This window comes from Accipiter gentilis, chromosome 11 (genome assembly GCF_929443795.1).
Source record: "Accipiter gentilis chromosome 11, bAccGen1.1, whole genome shotgun sequence".
NCBI lineage: Eukaryota > Metazoa > Chordata > Aves > Accipitriformes > Accipitridae > Astur > Astur gentilis.
In genome coordinates this window covers 21,077,220-21,096,856 of record NC_064890.1, presented here as the reverse complement: position 1 = coordinate 21,096,856, position 19,637 = coordinate 21,077,220, and the positions used below count along the sequence as shown (strand labels likewise).

At 35.7% G+C, this 19,637-nt stretch overlaps 1 protein-coding gene across 8 annotated transcripts in view; it reads left to right on the top strand.

Annotated features, from left to right (window-relative positions):
- Positions 1–19,637, top strand: part of BRD1 (bromodomain containing 1) — a 78,848-nt gene that overhangs the window by 38,262 nt on the left and 20,949 nt on the right. For 7 of the 8 annotated variants that reach the window (XM_049813598.1, XM_049813599.1, XM_049813597.1 and 4 more), the window contains 5 exons: positions 1,738–1,869; positions 5,273–5,401; positions 6,208–6,520; positions 7,317–7,577; positions 10,814–11,302. In XM_049813598.1, the coding sequence (XP_049669555.1) occupies positions 1,738–1,869; positions 5,273–5,401; positions 6,208–6,520; positions 7,317–7,577; positions 10,814–11,302 (1,324 nt within the window). The remainder of the gene's footprint in view (positions 1–1,737; positions 1,870–5,272; positions 5,402–6,207; positions 6,521–7,316; positions 7,578–10,813; positions 11,303–19,637) is intronic. The other variant, XM_049813602.1, reaches the window with a different exon arrangement.

The following is a 19,637-nucleotide window of genomic DNA, read 5'->3' as shown; positions in this document are numbered from 1 at the left end:
CTTAATTTTGATCCTGAAAAACAGTGAAACTATGAAACAGTTGTATAGCTATGTTAGTTAACAGTTAGCTTGCTTTTCCACACATGGGATCTGTATTTAGAGATGAAGGGGTGAAGGAGAACAGCAATTAGTGGCAGTGTAGACTTTCTAATTCAGTGAGTCTCTGAGAATTTTAAGGAATTGAAAATGTGCATATTACTATTTGTTCTGTCAAAATTTACTTTGGTCTATTCTGACCCTCAGCAGTTCAATTATTTGTCTAAGTCAAGACTTAACTCCTTAAAAGAAATGATAACTGTTAGTAGTAAGAGTCATTAGGAAAGGGAACCTAGAAGTTTCTAGCTACAATTGTTCAGTCTTTTTTCTTGGTTTTTTTGTTTGTTTTTTTTTTTGAAAAGAGGAACAAACTCGTTTCCAGATTGCTATGTTGTAATACAGAGATAGTTGATAGTTAAGGGTTTTCAACTTCAGTGAACCCAGAGTTTTGAATAAAGCTAATTTCATAGCTTCCACAGCTACTTGCCTTTACTTTTACAAAGTTTATAAAGCAATAATTCTATGCAGATCATAGAATCGTAGTGCTTGCAAATCTATTAGATATTTTTGTAAACTGCCAGTTTTTGCAATTCTATTTCTAGAACCTTTTGGTTGAAAAATTGCACAAGCTTCCTTTAGAGGACCTATGATATTTGTAAATTATCTTTCTGTTAAGGAGGTTTTTGCTTTGTGTGTAACAATTTGTAATATTGATTATTGTTCATCTGCTTTGCCAGTTTTCTTTATTCCTCTGCCGTCTTTTTTTGTAACTTAGGGAATTTATTATTTGTTTTAGTTTAAAAAAAAACACGACGATTACTTATCAAGTATGTATTGCGTTATGCTAGTTACAGGCAAGCATACAAAGCTTGGAATCACTTTCTGAGATTCTTTTATAAGATATTCATTTTAAATGTAATAATTTTCCAATGCAGGTGTTTCTTTTGTGTACTTGGTACTAATATCAGGACTTTTACTTTTTTATGGCCTTGTTTCTGGCAAATTACCAATACCATTTGAATACTATAGGTAGTATTCCAATAACATCCTTTTTCTTATGAAAAATAGTAAAAACAAACAAGAAAGTCTCTGTTTTCTGTATGTACAAATCCAACTAAATACTGCAGCTGTTTAAACACTACTTCCTAAAAATACGTGAATTAAATTCTTTCATCCATTCACTGAAAGGTGGTACTACTGCATTTACCCATTTGCAGTACCATTTGAAGTTACTATATTATTTAATAAACTGCTTTTCATTTCCTATCCTCAGAAGTCATAATGATTTTGTTCTGTAACAAGTGTGTCCTAATTCTGTTGGGTGCAGTGGAGGTGGATACTTGAGTTTCTGAAGAAGGTGATGATGTTCACCTCGTTTGGATTTTGATGTGAAAATACTGAATCTTATTTTGCAAATTGTTATACTGCTGGGTTGCTGTTTGCTATACTGCATTTTCTTATGTAAATAGCCTTCATCATAGGATTGCTTCCCAGTTTATAGATTTTGTTTTCAGCTAGATGGTTGAGAAACTCTAGAAGATACTCTCTTTTGTTGCAGTATGAAGCTTATGACCAAGTCCCGTAGCTATAAGACAGTAGTTTCTCATTTCCGGTGAATATGTTCTGTGATTGCATAAAACTAGCTTATAAAAAGAGGTTAGCGTTTTTCATTTCATAAAAACCTTTTGATTTTTTTCTTAGAGAGAAGATGATGAAGAAATGCAAGCCTTAAAAGAAAAATTGAAGTACTGGCAACGGCTGCGCCATGATCTTGAAAGAGCGCGTTTGTTGATTGAACTTATACGTAAACGTGAAAAATTAAAGAGAGAACAGGTAAATGGAGTACCTTTTAATTTGGTGAAACTTTTCTGAAGCAAGGGTAGTTTAAGTGTTCTCACACACAGTTTTCGCAACAGAAAGACTGCAGTGTTCGTCTTTTAATCCTGATGTAGGATCAAGAAACATACGTACATGCATGTGCTCGTGCAAACTGTTTAAAATACAAAAAATTATCATAGAATCATTGAATGGTTTGGGTTAGAAGGGACTTTTAAGGGTCATCTAGTCCAACCCCCCTGCAACGAGCAGGGACATCTTCAACTAGATCAGGTTGCGCAGAGCCCTGTCCAGCCTGGCCTTGAATGTTTCCAGGGATGGGGCATCTACCACCTCTCTGGGCAACCTGTGCTAGTGTTTCACCACCCTCATCGTAAAAAATGTCTTCCTTATATCTAGTCTAAATCTACCCTCTTTTAGTTTAAAACTATTACCCCTTGTCCTATCGCAGCAGGCCCTACTGAAAAGTGTGTCCCCATCTTTCTTACAAGCCCCCTTTAGGTACTGGAAGGCTGCAGTAAGGTCTCTTTGGAGCCTTCTCTTCTGCAGGTTGAACAACCGCAACTCTCTCAGCCTCTCTTCATAGGAGAGGTGTTCCATCCCTGCAATCATCTTGATTCCCCTCTCTGGGCCCGCTCCCACAGGTCCATGTCTTTTCTGTGCTGAGGGCCCCAGAGCTGAGCACAGTACTACAGGTGGGGTCTCACAAGAGTGGAGTAGAGGGGCAGAATCCCCTCCCTCGACCTGCTGGTCACGCTTCTTTTGATGCAACCCAGGATACCGTTGGCCTTGTTTTCATTGGCAGTGTTTCCTTTTTTACAGTCATCAGGGACTTCACCTGACTGCCATGACTTGTCAAGTATCATGGAGAGTGGCTTGGCAACTACATCAGCCAATTCCCTCAGGACTCAGGGATGCATCTTGTCGGGTCCCATAGATTTATGTATGTTCAGGTTTGTCAAGTGGTCTGGAACCTGATCTTCTCTTACAGTTAGAGGGACTTTGCTCCCCCAGTCCCTGCCTTGAGGTCCATCCACTTGAGAGGTGTGGGAAGAGAGGTTGCCAGTGAAGACTGAGGCAAAAAATCAGTTGAGCACCTCAGCCTTCTCATCTGTTGTTGCCAGTTTGCCAGTTGGGTTCATTGGGGTGGTATGCTTTCTCTGACATTGCTTTTCTGGCTGCCATACCTGTAAAAGCCCTTATTATTATTCTTTGCATCCTTTGCCAAGTTCAGCCCCATCTGCACCTTGGCCTTCCTTGCCCCATCCCTACACAACCAGGCAATGTCCCTATAGTCTTCCCAGGATACTTGTCCCTGCTTCCACTGCCTGTGCATTTCTTTCTTGCCCTTTAGTTTGACCATCAGGTCTTGACTCATCTCTTGCCTTGCTTTCCTGATTCCTTACACCTGATTTTCTTACACATTGAGAGCTCTTGCACTCTATGGAAAGTGTCCTTAAAGATCTGCCAGCTCTGTTCTGCTCCCTTGTCCCTGAGGGCAGTTTCCCAGGGGATCCTGTTTACTAACTCCTTGAACAGCTGAACAGAAAGATTTTACTTTCTTAAAATTCAGGGTCTTGACTTTACTCTTTGCCTGACCTGCATTCCTCAGGGCTGTGAATTCCACCACTGCACGATCACTGCAGCCCAGGCTGCCTCCAATCCTGATGTCTTTGTTTAGCTCACTTGTATTGGTGACCAAATGGTCCAGTATCGCATCCCCTCTGGTAGGGCTATTACCTGGCCTAAGAAGTTACTCTCAGTGCACTCCAGGAGTCTCTGTGCTTGCTGTGCTACTTTTCCAGCAGGTGCCAGGGTGGCTGAAGTCCCCCGGCAGGATGAGAGCCTGCGAGCACAATGCCTTCTGTGGCTGAAGCAAGAAGGCTTGATCAGTAGGCTCCCCTTGATCAGGCAGCCTGTAGTAAACATCAACCACAAAGTTCCCTTTGTTACCTCGGCCTTTAATTCTTGCCCATAAGCTTTCAACTTGTTTGTGGCTATTCTTCAGAGACACCTTCACAGTCTTTATTTCTTGATGCACAGAGAACCCCTCCTCTCCCTCCTTCCTCACCTGTCCCTTCTGAACAGCCTGTAGCCATCGATAGCTGCACTCCAGTCATTCGTCCCACCAAGTTTCAGTAATGGCAGCTAGGTTATAGCTTTCCAGTAGCATGGTAGCCTCCAACTCCTGTTTGTTGGCCATGCTGCGTGCATTGGTGTATAGAAACTATTTAACAAGCCATTCCGTTAGACTTGCAAAGACAATTGGTTTCTGAAGAACTGAAGAAAGTTTGATCTCTTCAGGTTTTCCCAATACATGTGCCTATACTGAGTAGCACTTTAATGTCACTAAAAAAAGGAAAAAAAAACAAAACACCTGCATGTAAGTTGTACAACATTTTAGAGTTAACATTGCTGGGAGAAGAGATTTGAGGAAGCGATAATGCAGAAAGATAACATTTTATATGAAAACTGTGAAAGCAAAATATTTGCTCATATGAATGTTGTAATTGTCCTAATTTATAAAAACACCATTCCATTTTTACTTTTTGCAAGCTGTGAACATTCATTGCAAGCTAATACAGTTTGTAATTCTTGAGTGCTTTCTGGAATTCCATGCATCATTCCTGTACGTTCACGTATCACTTGCTATGTGTTACTATATATACACATGTATTTTATGTGTGTGTGTATAATTTGTTTACATGTTTATATTGTGTGTATATACACACATCCCATTAATGTGTCATTAAGAATTTATTTTTACTATAGCAAGATTGTTTCAGTGATGAGAACTTTACATGGCCTGAAAATAAAACTATAGAGGAGTTGTAATGTTGTAAAAAATAATGAAAATTCCGATGGATGATCAAGTATTTGAAGGTGTTGCTGATACTGGTTTTTAAAATTATTTTCTTGGAATTTATGTAGAACATTGTCTTTAAAATTACTCTTTGTTTTGGTCTTACATAGTCTGTAAATGTTCATCAGATTCTCTTTTTACACTTTGAACATGGCACTACAACTGAAATTTAATTTTAAACATGTTACCTTTAAATTCTTGTTCTTATATTTGCATTGTTGGCAGAATATGAAGCTGTTCTTATGTAATATCTTTTAAAAGAAAAGACAGTTAAAAAATGGAACAAAGCTATAGATAAAATAGAAATGTGAGTTCTGAGGAGCTGAAGTTGAGTCTACAATGAAGGGATTAGAATGAGTCGTCAGCTTAAAATGTATGTCAGACAAATACCAACTGATGATACTGAAGGTGGCATTGAACTTGTTTACTTAAATATATTTATATTGTGTTTCATATCTAAAGTACTATTGCTGCAAAACAATGTTAAAACAGTTTCTTCATGAAAAATGCTCAATTGAATAATTATTTCTTCTTTAGGTCAAGATTGAGCAGGTTGCTATGGAACTTCAGCTTACTCCATTCACTGTACTTCTGCGATCAGTTCTGGATCAGCTGCAGGAAAAGGATTCTGCTCGTATATTTGCTCAGCCAGTGAACCTTAAAGAGGTATATTTTAAGCTGTATTTCCTCATGTTTAGCTATGACTTGGTGACGTTTAAGTGCAAGAAACAAATAGTTGCATGCAGAGTTGGGAGCAGTGTTACCTTTTAATCTCTATTCTGATAATTTATGTTATGAGTTATGACTTACTCCTGTGAAAGTCTATGCTCATATACCAAAATAATTTCTGGGAAATACTTGTACAGAATAACATGGGTACATATTGATCTTTTGCGATAAGATTATTTGATAAAGCAAATCCAAAGGGCGTCTTAAATATTGAAATGTGGATGCTGTGTTCTTGCAGGTGAAAATCCTTTTCATTCACTGAGAAACTAGATAGAGTGTGCATGTGTGTGTGTGCATAGATACATATGTATACAACACATACACATGTATAAATAACATGTAGACATGTCTATATAAATTGTATATGTATGTGTGCATATGCTACATACACATGTATATATCATACATATGTGTACATAGGTATAAATACATGTGTTTATGCGTATGCATAAACATGTATGGTATATAAATAAACCCACAGAATTCTAAAAACACGTAGTTTGACCATCTGTTAGTAGAGCTCCAACTTGTTACCTAAGATGCAGAATCTTGTCATATGTAAACTTCAGTTGGAGTGCAAATGTTTGCAATATGAAGATGTGCAATTCTAAGCTACATTTTGAAGTTCCTGATTTGAGGTGTTACAAAATATGTTTAAAAATGTGGATCAGTTAATAGCTAATGTTACTTTATCTGTAATAAGATAATTTTACCCATTTCATGTTTTAAATATTTATTCAAAGGTTCCAGACTATTTGGATCATATTAAACACCCTATGGATTTCTCTACCATGCGAAAACGGTTAGATGCTCAAGGCTATAAAAACCTCAGTGAGTTTGAAGAAGACTTCAATCTTATCATAGATAACTGTATGAAATACAATGCAAAAGATACAATATTCTATAGAGCTGCAGTGCGGTTAAGAGATCAAGGAGGTGTAGTTCTCAGGCAAGCTAGGCGAGATGCTGAAGGAATCGGTTATAATAATGAAACTGGAATGCACTTACCTGAACGGCCTAAACTTGAGTCACCCCAGCCTTTCTCTTGGGAAGATGGTAAGATGTTTTTGGATTATTTTTAAAAGTTGCATTTTTCATTACACACAGTGTGTACATTCCATACAGATGTTATAAGATTGTTGCTGTTCAGTTTGCTGACTACATTACCCGCCCCCGTGAAAAACACCACTTGAAAGATTCAAATGTTTGTATTCTACCAGATCTGTCATTAGAAAACAGTGTTATTGAGATTCTGATTTGGTCAATGCCAGAGCCTAATTTAACAAGATACATGAAAAAGGTTTTTAAATTGAGCGCTTCCTTTCACATGATTATATATGCTTGTAAGTCATGGAAAATGACTACCAGTGCATATAAACTTAAGCATATTCTTAAATAACCTAATGAATTAAAAAATCAAGCATGTTTGTAATACTAGGAAGTAAAATGACTTCTTTTGACATACCCATCAGTTTTCTGAGGTTTTGGCAGTAAAGGAGGATAATTAACACATTTCTTTTATAACCATAATCTTGCCCTTTGACAAGAAGGATATCATCTGTTAGGGTGGGAAGGATTAATTATGTCTTCCTTCTGACCTTTTAATTCTTTGCTCTACTACTTAGTTTTCTTGAGCAAAATACTTATCAAGAAGAATAGTAATTATACAGTAGGAATTTGTTTCAACATTTCTTCACTGGTGAAGCTACTAAGACTAATCTAAGTAGCTTTTTGATGACTTTTTTAATTTTGGCAAGTGAATTTTATTTTTTTTTTTTCTCCTGTGGGTATTATTATTCTGGGAAATATTCTGGGAAACGCACATTTTCAATTATGCGTATTTTGACTTCAGTGGATAGGTTACTGAATCCTGCAAACAGAGCGCATATGTCCTTGGAAGAACAGCTGAGAGAGTTACTAGAAAAACTCGATCTCACCTGTGCAATGAAATCCAGTGGGTCAAGGAGCAAAAGAGCAAAGCTGTTAAAGAAAGAAATCAGCATTATTCGCAACAAGCTAAGTCAGCAACACAACCAAGCTCCTCAAATAGAATCAGGTATTGGAAGTTTTGAAGAAGAAAGTGCAGCATTAGAACAAGACGGAGAAGAAGAAGGTAAGATTTTTAAACCATGTTTAAATCAGTACTGTACTGAACCTCTTCAGTCAGGTGCTTTAATCATGTGAATTAAAGAGTGTAATAAATGAATATTATATTAGTTTTTAAATGGACAAATAATCCACTTAATCACAACAAATACTTTAAGAATAGGAGAATTATCTTTTTTAAACAAAACCTCCCTCCATTATTTTCCACAGTAGCAAGGCTTTTTAAAAATTTGGGTGTTAAGAAATGAAAGTAAAAACAGTCTCATACAAAAAGGAATCGGAAATGCCTGAGTGGAGAATATCTTTGTACGTTTAGAAATCCACTTAAATGCCAAAATACGTACTAAGGATCATGTAGGTCTAGGTCAGTGGTGCTGAAAATTCTGGCTGTTGTACTGCCTTTTGTAGCTTTTTTTGTTCTCTGCTCCAGACTGGCGAGGGTGGAGGGTAGGTTTGGCTTGGGGTTTTATTTATTTATTTTTTTAAATAAAGCTAACTATTGATAGGACTTAACAAACTTAATGTTGTAGAATTAAGCCAGCTGTATCTAACGAGCCCTTCTCCTTGCGCTTCTCTTCCTCCTCAAAACATTGGTCTTAGAACTGCATCTACTCTTGTCTAATTCCCATTGATTTCAATGAGAACAATATACTAGAAAGACCTAACTTTATATTTCGGTTGAATATTGTATTTGCATTTTTAGCTTTTATATCAGTTACTGATGTCTTTATTGCTCATTTTTAAATGATGCAAAGAAAATCTAGTCTCAAAAAAAAAAAGGTTCTATTGAGTTTGTTTCACGATCAGCTCTTCTCTAAAAAGCCAACCTATTTTTCTTTAGGAGAGTTAGAGAGGTGTTTCATTTTGAGTAAGTGCATTGAATGGGAGGAGGAAAGAGCTCAAGGGAAAGTGGAAGCGTAGTAATAAATAAAACAGTCTGTGTCTGGTGCAGCTTGATGCTTTCAAAATTTTTGAAAGGTGAAGACAGTAAAATGACTTTTCTTAACTGCCATTCAAAGAGCAACTTGGTGTTTAATTCTTAGTTGTGACTAAGAGAATGCTTTTCAAACATATAACTTGCTAAAGATTTGAACGACAGTAGTAGCAGAAGTGTACGTGAATCGGCAAGCTTATCTTGTTTTGAGGCCATTAAGTATTCTTAAAATGTTTAATGATTTTTATATTTTATTTTTTTAATATCTCCAAGTGATGATTATGCTGAATATAGTTCTTTAGGAATGTAGTTTCTGGCAGATAATGAATACACTAACTTAATTACTTGTAGCTTAATATTTTTATGACACAGCCTTTCACTGCAGCTGTTGTGCAAAAAATAGTCAAAGTGAGCCGTAGTTGTTTTCTTACACTTAAGTATGCTTTTTAAAAAAAGCATAATGAAAAGCATGATACAGAGTTGATTGGCGTTGTTAGAATTCTGATCTAGTGAAGAGTAATAGTCATTAGTTCAAACTTCAATTGTGAAATGGAAGGTACTTAGAGGAGTAAAGAAAACAAATTGCCAGAGAGGGATGAGGAAAGTAGTAGAATCCTGTGCCCAGAATTACCTACAGGAGCTGACTTTAGAAGAGCTGTGAATTACCCCTTTGCAATTCTGTTTTCAGTTTATGATCATGTGAAAAATATGGTACCAGAATAACCCCATGAAATTAGGTTTTAGTGTCTAAATAGTTCTCAAGTGTTTTTCTGTGCTTGAATCTTTTTTGTGAATATTTTCTAATTAATTGTAAGAAAATCATGATTTGTTCACAAAGAACAGTCACTTTGGACATTCTAAACTATAGGCTTTTTTAATTGGTGGTACTTCAAATGTGCTTATCTGACTGTAAATTTCATTCTAAATGTCTTCCTGAAATACTGTTTACCAATTCTAATACTTGTATGCCTTCAAAGGATGTGGACATCATCACACTTTATTTTAACCATATATTTTTAATATGAACTATGCTATTGTTTGATTAAACCGTAAACAATGGGGCAGAGATTTTTCTGCACTTAAAAGTCATTGATTTCCAAGTAAGCATTGCTGAACCAAACCAGTGTAGAGATAATATTTAATCCACTACAGATACAGGGCTTAAACCCTTGGGTTTTTACACCCTTTTTTCAGGTAACGTAGAGAAATTAACTAAATTTTAAAATTTCATGTGATAGCATAAATACTACATTAGTCTCATACAGTTACTCTAGAATAAATATCTTCTTTCTTTCTTATTAGTTTATATTTTAAAAGATTCTTTTGGAAGCTGGAAAGAAGGCTTTAACATCTTTTTGAGTTGATAATTATAGGTTAGGAAGTGCTTCTACTTGTATTTGGGAATGCTGTTACAATAGAATGATTCTTTTCTTTCCCATCACTTGGGATGAAAGACTGAAACTAGTTTTATATGCTCACAGTTGTATCTTCGTTGTCTTTTCCCAGCATGGAATTACTGGAACTGACTGGGACATGATCATGTTGGGGGGGGGGGGGGGGGGGGGGGGGGAGGAAAGAAGAAAAAATGGTAGAGGGTGGTTTTTCTGATTTCTCCTATCAAGTCTGCATTATCAAGTGTGTATTTGCCAGCTAGTGGCTAATGAAGCTGCAAGACTTTGGGGTTGGGGGTAGGGATTTCTGGCCACCCCACCCCACCCCTTTTTTTTTTTTTTCTGAGATAAAACTTCTATCTACAACTGTCAAATAGCTTTGCAAATCTTGCCTTTCTATAAATTTTATAAAATGTTTTAGCTCACTCTAGTAGATAGGTTACAAATACTTTTTTTTTAATGCTTATCTGATAAAATTTGTCTTAGGTGGGTAAGGTGAATATTGATAAGGTGACAGATAAAAATGTATATTTTCAAAAATTTTACTTGAATGGCAGTGTAATTGCATTTAACAGATAATCATCCACCACCCCAACTTTCTATTTAAAAAAATAGATTTCTTAGTTATTAGTTAATGAAACTAACATAACTGCATGAGAAGTAAAAAGTGTGCATCCAGGTGTAAATTGTTAACACCAACGATAAACGCCTACTTTTCTATCCCTATTACATTCCCAATATAAAATTAGGAACTACTAACTAGGGCAGATTGTTGCTAGACAAGGTTTGTTTTTAAAATGTTATGCATTGTTTCCAAACAACAATTTATTTGGTGGGCTGCACATTTATAGTGAGTTTTATAATAGACTTTATAACTACAGGTTTTCAAAAATCACACTCTATTTATAATTTTTTCAGGAGATAAATCTCCCCCTAAACTTGAACCATCAGATGCATTACCTCTTCCTTCAAACTTGGAGACTAATTCAGAACCACCAACCCTCAAACCAGTAGAACTCAATCCAGAGCAGAGTAAGCTTTACAAAAGAGTAAAATTTGATAATGAATTATATAGCACTTCCATTCAGAAAGAAATAAATGGACACACTCCAGAACACTTACTTGACAGTAATCTCAATGAGTCGACTGTTTCTGCTGTAGCTGAGTCATCAACTGATGTAAACAGACGTACATCCATTCTCTTCTGCAAATCGAAAAGTATAAGCCCCCAAAAGTCTGCAAAGAACACTGAAACCCAGCCAACTTCTCCACAGCTAGGGACCAAAACCTTTTTGTCTGTAGTCCTTCCAAGGTTGGAGACACTTCTGCACCCAAGGAAAAGATCAAGGAGTGCATGTGGAGATTCTGAGGTTGATGATGAGTCCCCTGTAAAGCGCTTGGATACAGGTAAATGTTACAAAACTTATTTGAATGGATGTATCTCGAAAGTTAACATACCTGTTAATTTTTTGACATACATGTAATTGTTAATCTCCAGATTTTAGTACTTGGAACAGTTTTTCCTCATAGTTGAATAGTTAAAGTTCAGAAAATTACCGACTCATTTTTGTGTTGGCCCTACACACTTAGACTTAGTGAACAAAGTTTTACTTTTTCACAGTTTTCACTTTAGCAATGGAATCTTCAAGTTTACGTGGATGGGTGGGTGATTTTTTTAATTATTTTTTTTTAAGCTGTTTTGTATTTCCTTTTGTTGCAACCAATAGGAAAGGTGAATCAGCTGCTTTTTTGGAAATTCCCTGTTAAATTATATGGAAACTTTCCTATGTTGCCAAAACCAGAACTCTTATAAGGAGGAGCATGGAAAATACATGTTCCATGTATGACCTCATTTTGCTGTAGTGTTACTCCAAGCATATTTTCATGTTATGAAACTGATGACTACGTATGAAGTGCTTTGTATACCCATGTATTTATGGAAGTGTTGAAGTCCCAAAGTATAATCATATTTCCTGTGTTTCTTTTATTTAGTCTGTGCATTTTAATAAACAAATGTAAGATTGCAATCCTAATGAGACTTCTCTAAAAAACATTAAAAAAACCAAACCCATTATCTTGATACATTGGTGCAGTACAGTTGAAGACATTAATTACACCTTTTCTTAGCAAACCGTAATTCTATTTACTGCAGAAGTTTGAATAAAACCCTCTTTGAGAAAGAGCAGCAGGATAAGGAAATTACTTAAGTATATTTCCTTAACATTATCCATGGCCATTGCTATGACTTTTATATTACCTTTGAAAGAAATACTCTGTTTCATTGTCATGTTGATAACCCTTACACAGGTATGAAAACAGCATGTGTTTTTTTGTGTCTTTGAATGAAAGATACGGGAATTTAATTTGAACATCTATTGTGACGATGTTCTCCAAAAGCTGTTTGTGTGTTTTGTGGGGGGTTTTGTGGCTTGGCGGGGGAAGGAGGGTTGGTTGGTTGTTTTGGTTTGGGTTTGGGGTTTTTTTTGTTGGTTGGTTGGCAGTTTTTGTTTGGGTTTGGTGTTGGTTTTGGTTGTGTTTTGGGGGTTTTGTTGTTGAGGTTTTTTGGTTTTTTTTAAAAAATGATCAAGTGAGGAGGAAAATTATTCTAATGCTGGAATCACAGCGTGAGAAAGCGATAAGTAAGATTCAGGGCAGGGGGGGTGTCTTTTTGTGTCTTTACTTGTTTTGCCTCTTTGGAAAGCCCCAGTTTCCATTTCTTTTCATAACAGCTGGGAAAGACCACGTAGATTTGATCTGGTACTTTAGTTCTGAAGTAGGAATCATGTGAAGGTAGTGTGATGATAGAAATTAGTTAATCTTCATTAATGATATATAAAGCTTTGGTTTCCAAATACTCCAATTTATGGGTCTTTAATCTAGATAATTTCATTGTGTACCGTTATACAGATTGCATTTTATCACACGCACAGTGAATCATTTTGTGCTAGATCACACCAGGAATTAGCACTAATTCACTGAAATTTTTATCTTAAACATTGTGAATTGCTTCTTTGGGGAAAAAAAAAATTGTTTTATTACATAGGAAAACTTGACTTAATTCTTGACACACACATAAAAGAAAAAACGAACCCACCAAAAAAACCCCACCCCAGTTTTCTGAGTATATTTAAAATCTGTCATTTTGTTCCTTTTCTCTGTGGAGTTGGGTGTATGTGGGGTAAATATGCTTTTGACTATCTTCAAAACAAACAAAAAAAACCCAACGCAAACAATTATGGATAGTTTCTTCTAATTCTAGTACTTTTCCCATTTCTGAATTTCTAGGTTGTTTTTTTTTTTAATGTAATAGCTAGGCTAGTAACAGGAATAAAATCCAAAAGGTTAAAACATTTTATTTTTCTAATTTTTAAATAAAGTTCTGAAGCCTCTTCCTGCAGCTAATGAAGATACGCACAGAATTAAATGTATGTAGAACTAATACTTAGGGGCATTTATATTTAAACTTTTTATTTGTTTGCTCAAGAAGAGACTGTGTATGTGAATTGAAATGTTTTAGCCAACTTAAATTCACCTGAAAGTGTTTGAGTTATTCTTTAATAGTATGTGGGGTTTTAAGCCATATATGGTTCATACAGATGTGTCAGCTTATCAAATTTTATTCCTGTGATTCTTTTTCCATTTGCAACCAAACATTTTGCTTTCACGTTGGAGATTTTATTCCTCCTGTTATTTCTAAACTTGTGTCTCCGCTAATTTAAGCAATTTGCAGTTGGCAGCTATTTAGAGCTACAATTCAGCAGAAAACCAGCACAAACCTCAGATGCTTTCCAAGATTTAAAACCAGTTGAGTTGTTTTACTTTTGCATATTCAAGCTGGTATCAATTCATGCAGATGTCTGTGTTCTGCTAAAAACAAATGAGATAATGTATACAGTAATACATATTTTTTTTTTTTATTTGGTTATTTTTCACAAAATTTTAACTTCATGCTGCTGATAAAAAATGCTTTTATTCAGACGAATTCAGCAGACATGAACTTTTCCCTCCAAATCCATACCATGATAGAAAAAGTGTGCTTCAGGCTTCTTACATGTGTTCTTGTGATGTAGCAGCTTCAAGAGCAGTCACTGTAGTTGAAAATTAATTATTATTGCACAGTTTTCTTTGACTGGTAGAAATGTTCAATATCCTCAATTACAGTGGATATAGGAAAAAAGTCATTTAAAAGGACATTGCTTAATATACAAAGCATTGAAATTTTTAAGTGGTCAAGAGCTGCGCCATCACATCTTTTTTCTTCCTTACCTATTCATAACCAATGCGGGGGTTTTGCCGTTACTTAAGGATGCCTTGTTTTGTCCCTCACCTTGCTCGCTCCTTGGTGTTTCCCCTTTCATGTCACTCATGTGTGTTCTTGTATGAAGAAGTTCAAAGGAAGACTCTAAAGTGTGCCTAGTTAAGTAAAACCACACCCACTTTGATGTTTCATTAGTCTCACAGACTGCCTTTTGTTACACTCTCTTGAATTACATTCGAGGTTTGTATGCTTGCCAGTTAGTTTCAAGAAAGACACATACAGGATCCATTGGCACACTATTCTGTAAGTATGATGTCCGATATGTTGTTGGTTTTTATATACAAAATAATTACTGAAATACGAGCTTTTTTCAGAAATGGGGGACTATTGCACAACATGACTTAACCTTCAAAGAGGACTGAAAGCGTTTCACTTTAATAGTCTGACCTCCCTTTATATGTGTATCTTTGTTTAAAAATTATGAAGCAATAAATAGTGTGATGTAACCTTAAATTTTAATTTCATAGTGTACTACTAGGGCATTATCACCTACATACAGAGAGGACATCCTTCTCCATAGCTGCCATGTGGAAACTGACAACTATGTAGTAGAGAGATGTGCTTAAAAATTTTCTATATGTACTTAATGTATCTTGGTTTTGCTTCACATGGTATCTAGCAATTTCAAAAAGAAGATAGGTTGGTTTTACTTAAGAAATTTTGGTCACATCAGAGATTGATGTATGATTGTTGAAGTTAGGCATGTCAAATCTTAACTGCAACAAGTTCAGTGACCTGTTCAAAATATCTGTTGTATACTTACCTTATTCTTTTGTTACAAAGATGAAGACTCTTCATCAGGAAGTTAGTTGGTGCAATTATTACATCTGAGAAAAAGCTCAGTAAAAGATAAAAGGTAGATTTTACCAACCATTTAAAAAATTGCCTCTATCAGTTGTGTATAGGTAGGACAAACTCCAGGAACAAATGACTGTTTTAAGATACCTTTTAAGCTTTGTAAAATGCTAGATTAGGTTCAGAATAAATTTTCATGTTGTTCTGGGTTTTATCAGTCACCTTTTAAGCTTTCATAAATTCAGGATAGTAATTCACAGTTACTGTGTTGGTACACTCTATTTTAATTAGAAACCAAGTATTCAGAACATACTATCCTAAAGCAATCACTTTAACTTACCATTGAATTAGGATTGCAAATAGCAGTTCTTATACTGCGGTATGTTGGTTTTCTATTATTTCTTGGCTAGATAGCAGTAATGGAAAATTTCAGTGAAACATATAATTTACTTAGTATTCTTCTTGCTTCCAGCTACACAGATTTTCTCAAAGCACTGAAACAGATGTAAACAAACATTTATAACAAGGATCACTGCATTAGAATATTTAACACAGTAAAAATCATAGGGTTTTTTGGGGGGCAGGGGAATTTATCATTTCTTATTATATACTTTGCATGCAGTTGTCAGTATACGACAATTACACCTTATTAAATCTATTGGTAAACGTTGGGCTGACTTTGTGCCCGATTGCTACAAAATGTTTGACGGCACTTAAGAACTGTCTGCAAGTAACCTGTATGTGAATTCCACTTGCATTTGATATAATTTAGTACTATAGCAATGACCACTTAATTTTATTTGGTGTGCTATGGATAGAGATTATATCTGGGGTAAAATGGAACACAAGTTATTTTTCGGATTCTTCAGTACTTGATTTCTAGTAAATCTTTGGCTCTCTGGAGCAAAGGCCAATTTGATTAAAAGTCAAGCTTCGTATGTGCAGTATTCAATTACTATTCTCTAAATGGAAGGAATGAAAGTAAAACATTACATGTCTAAGAACATAACTTATGTCCTGTAGGTAAATAACAAACTAAACTAGAGGTTGCTCAGTGAAAAAACAGATTGGCATAATTACGTGCCTGGTTAACATAGACAGGAATGATAGTATATACATATATTCATGAGTAAAATGCAGTAATTTAACTAAATCTACTGACAGATCCAGAGTCCTTATACTTTGAATTAAAGCTATTCTTTTGTTTTCTTTTTCCTTTAGATGCATAGTGATTGTTTTCTGTGGAATCTGATGTGAAATTTAGTTATTTAAGTCCTTAGCGATGTCCAAAAACTTCAGCTACCTGCCTTCAGGAAATTTCAAAACATAAAACATTTTAAGGTGTATATGCGAACAAACAAAGCATTGGAGATTGTGAAGGCCTAAAAGGAATTATCCCCTGGCTTGTTGAATTTGTCAGTGTAGAGACACAGGGACTACAGGACCTCGACTGCTGAGTTGTCAGGATAAAACCAGGCTGCACACCAGCCCAGAAGTACCACAGAGGCTGAGAAAGTGAAGTTTGACTGGAACACTACCAAAATTGGGGGGGGGTGGGGGGGTGCTAGTGCATTTTTTTCTTGGTTTTAATAAGTTTGTTTGTTTGGTGGTTGGTTTTCTTTAATGGGATGATACACTACTGAGAAACTTTGACCATTTGCTAAGAAAATCTAGCAAATTAAGGGGAGTTTGAAAAAATCTTAATGCTAATGCTGCATTTCTTTATCTGTATTTGGTCCGCTCAAGCTTTAGACAGGAATTTTGGCATCCCTACTAAAATTTTGCCAATTTAATTTCTGGAAAAATTTTTATAAATAGGGGAGTATTTTTGTAATACACATGGAATAAAATAAGTGCATAAGGCAGAAAAAGGGGGAAGGGAACTATTTTATACCAGTCAGCAGTTGCAATGACATATAAATGTTCCTTTTGGTTTTATTTCATCTAAAGAACCATAGTATTAACTTCCTTACCATTAAAAATCCTTTGCTTATTTCTTGATTTATATTATTAGAATAGAGTGAATTTTGAGCAATGTAGTCAAGAAGACTGGGGCTTGATGAACAACTAGATAAATGGGGGGGTTGTCGTTTTTCAAGGCTTGTGAATTGTGTGCATGCATAAGTTACAATATGCATTAATATTTTGGAAACTTTTCTTGGGTCTTAAACCTGTTAATTTTTTTGAAAGTACTATATTTCGGGTTATTTTTAAGATATTAATTATTAGCACCCAACTTACTGTTGCTGTGTTTTCTAAGATCAATATAACTGAATCTTCTGTAAGAATAAAAAAATATTTCTAGATGCCCTTCTGTTTTTCTTTATGCTGTAGAAATTGTGGAGCCTTTTACTGTATTCTGGCATTAAATTTTTTTGGAATGCTTAGCTCATTTCTTGGCCCAGGTTTGGCTTTTTAAAAACTAAAATGCCATAGTCCCCTATGCACTTCATCTGTGGCATTTAACACTAATTTTTCTGAGTGGTGCAGATGGTAAACAGAGAACTGTGGGATTTATTGAAGGTCTTAAAAAAAAAAAAAAAACAACAGTGAATTTGGAGATCCACACTATGCTTGCAAATTAAGAACACACTTGCCATGGTGTTGGGGCTGAGTATAGATGACCTACCTTAAAATTCACAGGCTTTGATATCATAAAGTCCCTTGTATCAGGTACATAAAGTACCGGAGTTCATCAAATCACCATTGTATTTGACCTGTTTGGAATATCATAAAATCATAGAATAGTTTTGGTTGGAAGGGACCTTTAAAGGTCATCTAGTCCAACCCCTACATACTTGCCTACAGGTCTGATTTAAGAGATTGATGATCATAAAAATTAATCCAATGACTCCAACACTAACTTGGGGCACTGAACCTGGCAGTCAAAACTACAGGTGACTTGGGGCTTATTCTGCTATGAGTGGAGAGAGAGGGAGACAGTTCCTACAGTATGACTGACTGCAAGATAAATGTTGCTCAGAAAAGGTTTGTGTGTGCATTTGTTTGTTTTCTTTTTTTTTTCCTTTCCCCTTTTTTCCCTCTAGATGAGAATAAATTAGGTAGTTAGGTGTATAGAGGGAGGTCCTTCTGACCAGAGTAATTATGGTAGTATGTACTCTTTTACTGTATCATACATGCAGTCCAATATTTTGGGACATTTTTAACTGATAGTTCTCTTCCCATTGTAGTACCCAGACATAGTTTCTTCAGTGTGCGTAGAGGAAGTGTACATGTTAAGAAGGTATCCCATACAAAAAAACATGTATTACTCAAGAATAGGTAAAATACTTGAACAAAGTTGCTTTTATTTTATTTGTACCAAAATGGTGTTCATTGGTCCTGCTGTCACTTGGACTTTGTCAGGCCATGCTATCCTAACATGGTAATGCTCCCATCTTCCTTTCTCTCGTCCTTCTTTTTTTTCCTCTTCCTTTACGTTTCCGTTTTCCCTTCCCTCCAAAACTGTAATAATACAGCTGTCACTCAGAACTTACTTTCTAATAATGTCATTGGAAAAAAAATGGAGACGAAAGCAGATGTTGAGGACTATCCTTCAGCTGATAGAAATGGCTAAGTATACCTGAGTTGTATAAAAATATTTTTTTGTTGAGGATAAAGTATTTTTTGTCGGGGGGGGGGGGGGGGGGGGGGGGGCGGGGCAGGAAACATACTATAGATTCATCTGATTAGATACAAAGATGTGTATATGCAAGTCAGCCTTATTTTAACTCTTTGTGTTCAGTGCTGCCTAAAGGTAGCAAAGCTGGGTTGGTGTTTAATAGCCCTTGATTATCTTCACTTGACAATGCTTTAAGCACTGTCAGGTTGACTGTGTGAGCAGTGAAACATCTTGTTTTGTCTTTGCTGCTCCTTTCATTGAAGACAGGAAGGTAATCTTAGGATTGCAGCACTGTTAATTTTTGCTTGGCTAGAATAAAATTTTTTGTGTGGTGTTACGGTTTCTAAAAGGATTCAGATCACGCACTTCCTCAAGTACAGTGTAAGCTATCTTAGAAGGAGGCTGTTCCATGCCTATAGTAAGCACTGGATCTTTTATACAGAATCACCTGAAGTTTTCATCTCCCTGTGTGAAACACCTCTCAAGGTACAAAAAGCCTGGAAAATTAGGTCCAAAAATGCAGCTGTGTAACTTCATTAAATAACGGGCTAATTCGAGGACATGTGGGTTACTGTGTTGTCCTGTATGTCATCTCAGGAGTGGCAGATCTCTGGTAAACATTTCTGCCTTCATCTTTCTTTCAGATGGCAACTTCAGTTTCAGTTTCTGTTCCCTGTCCTAGAGTGAGGCACAGATTAAGAACTCATGTTTCTAAATAGCTGTAAAAGGCAAATAAATAGCAACTGATTTGTTTCCTTTTTAATACAGTAGGATTGCTGGACATGCTTATATAAGAGAGCTCTAAAGTTCACCTGTCTGTTTCCTTTTCTTTGGATACCATGCACAGCAGTTGTGTTCTCACAATTACAGGGAGACATTTACTTTCAAATATGAAGAAAAAAGGTGTTGGTAAAAGCTCTGTGTAAAATGATTTAGATAATAATTTAAGAAAAAAGTAGTTAGTTTCATTTAGGAAATGAAATAGCCTGCCTTTGTAGGTCCTGCTG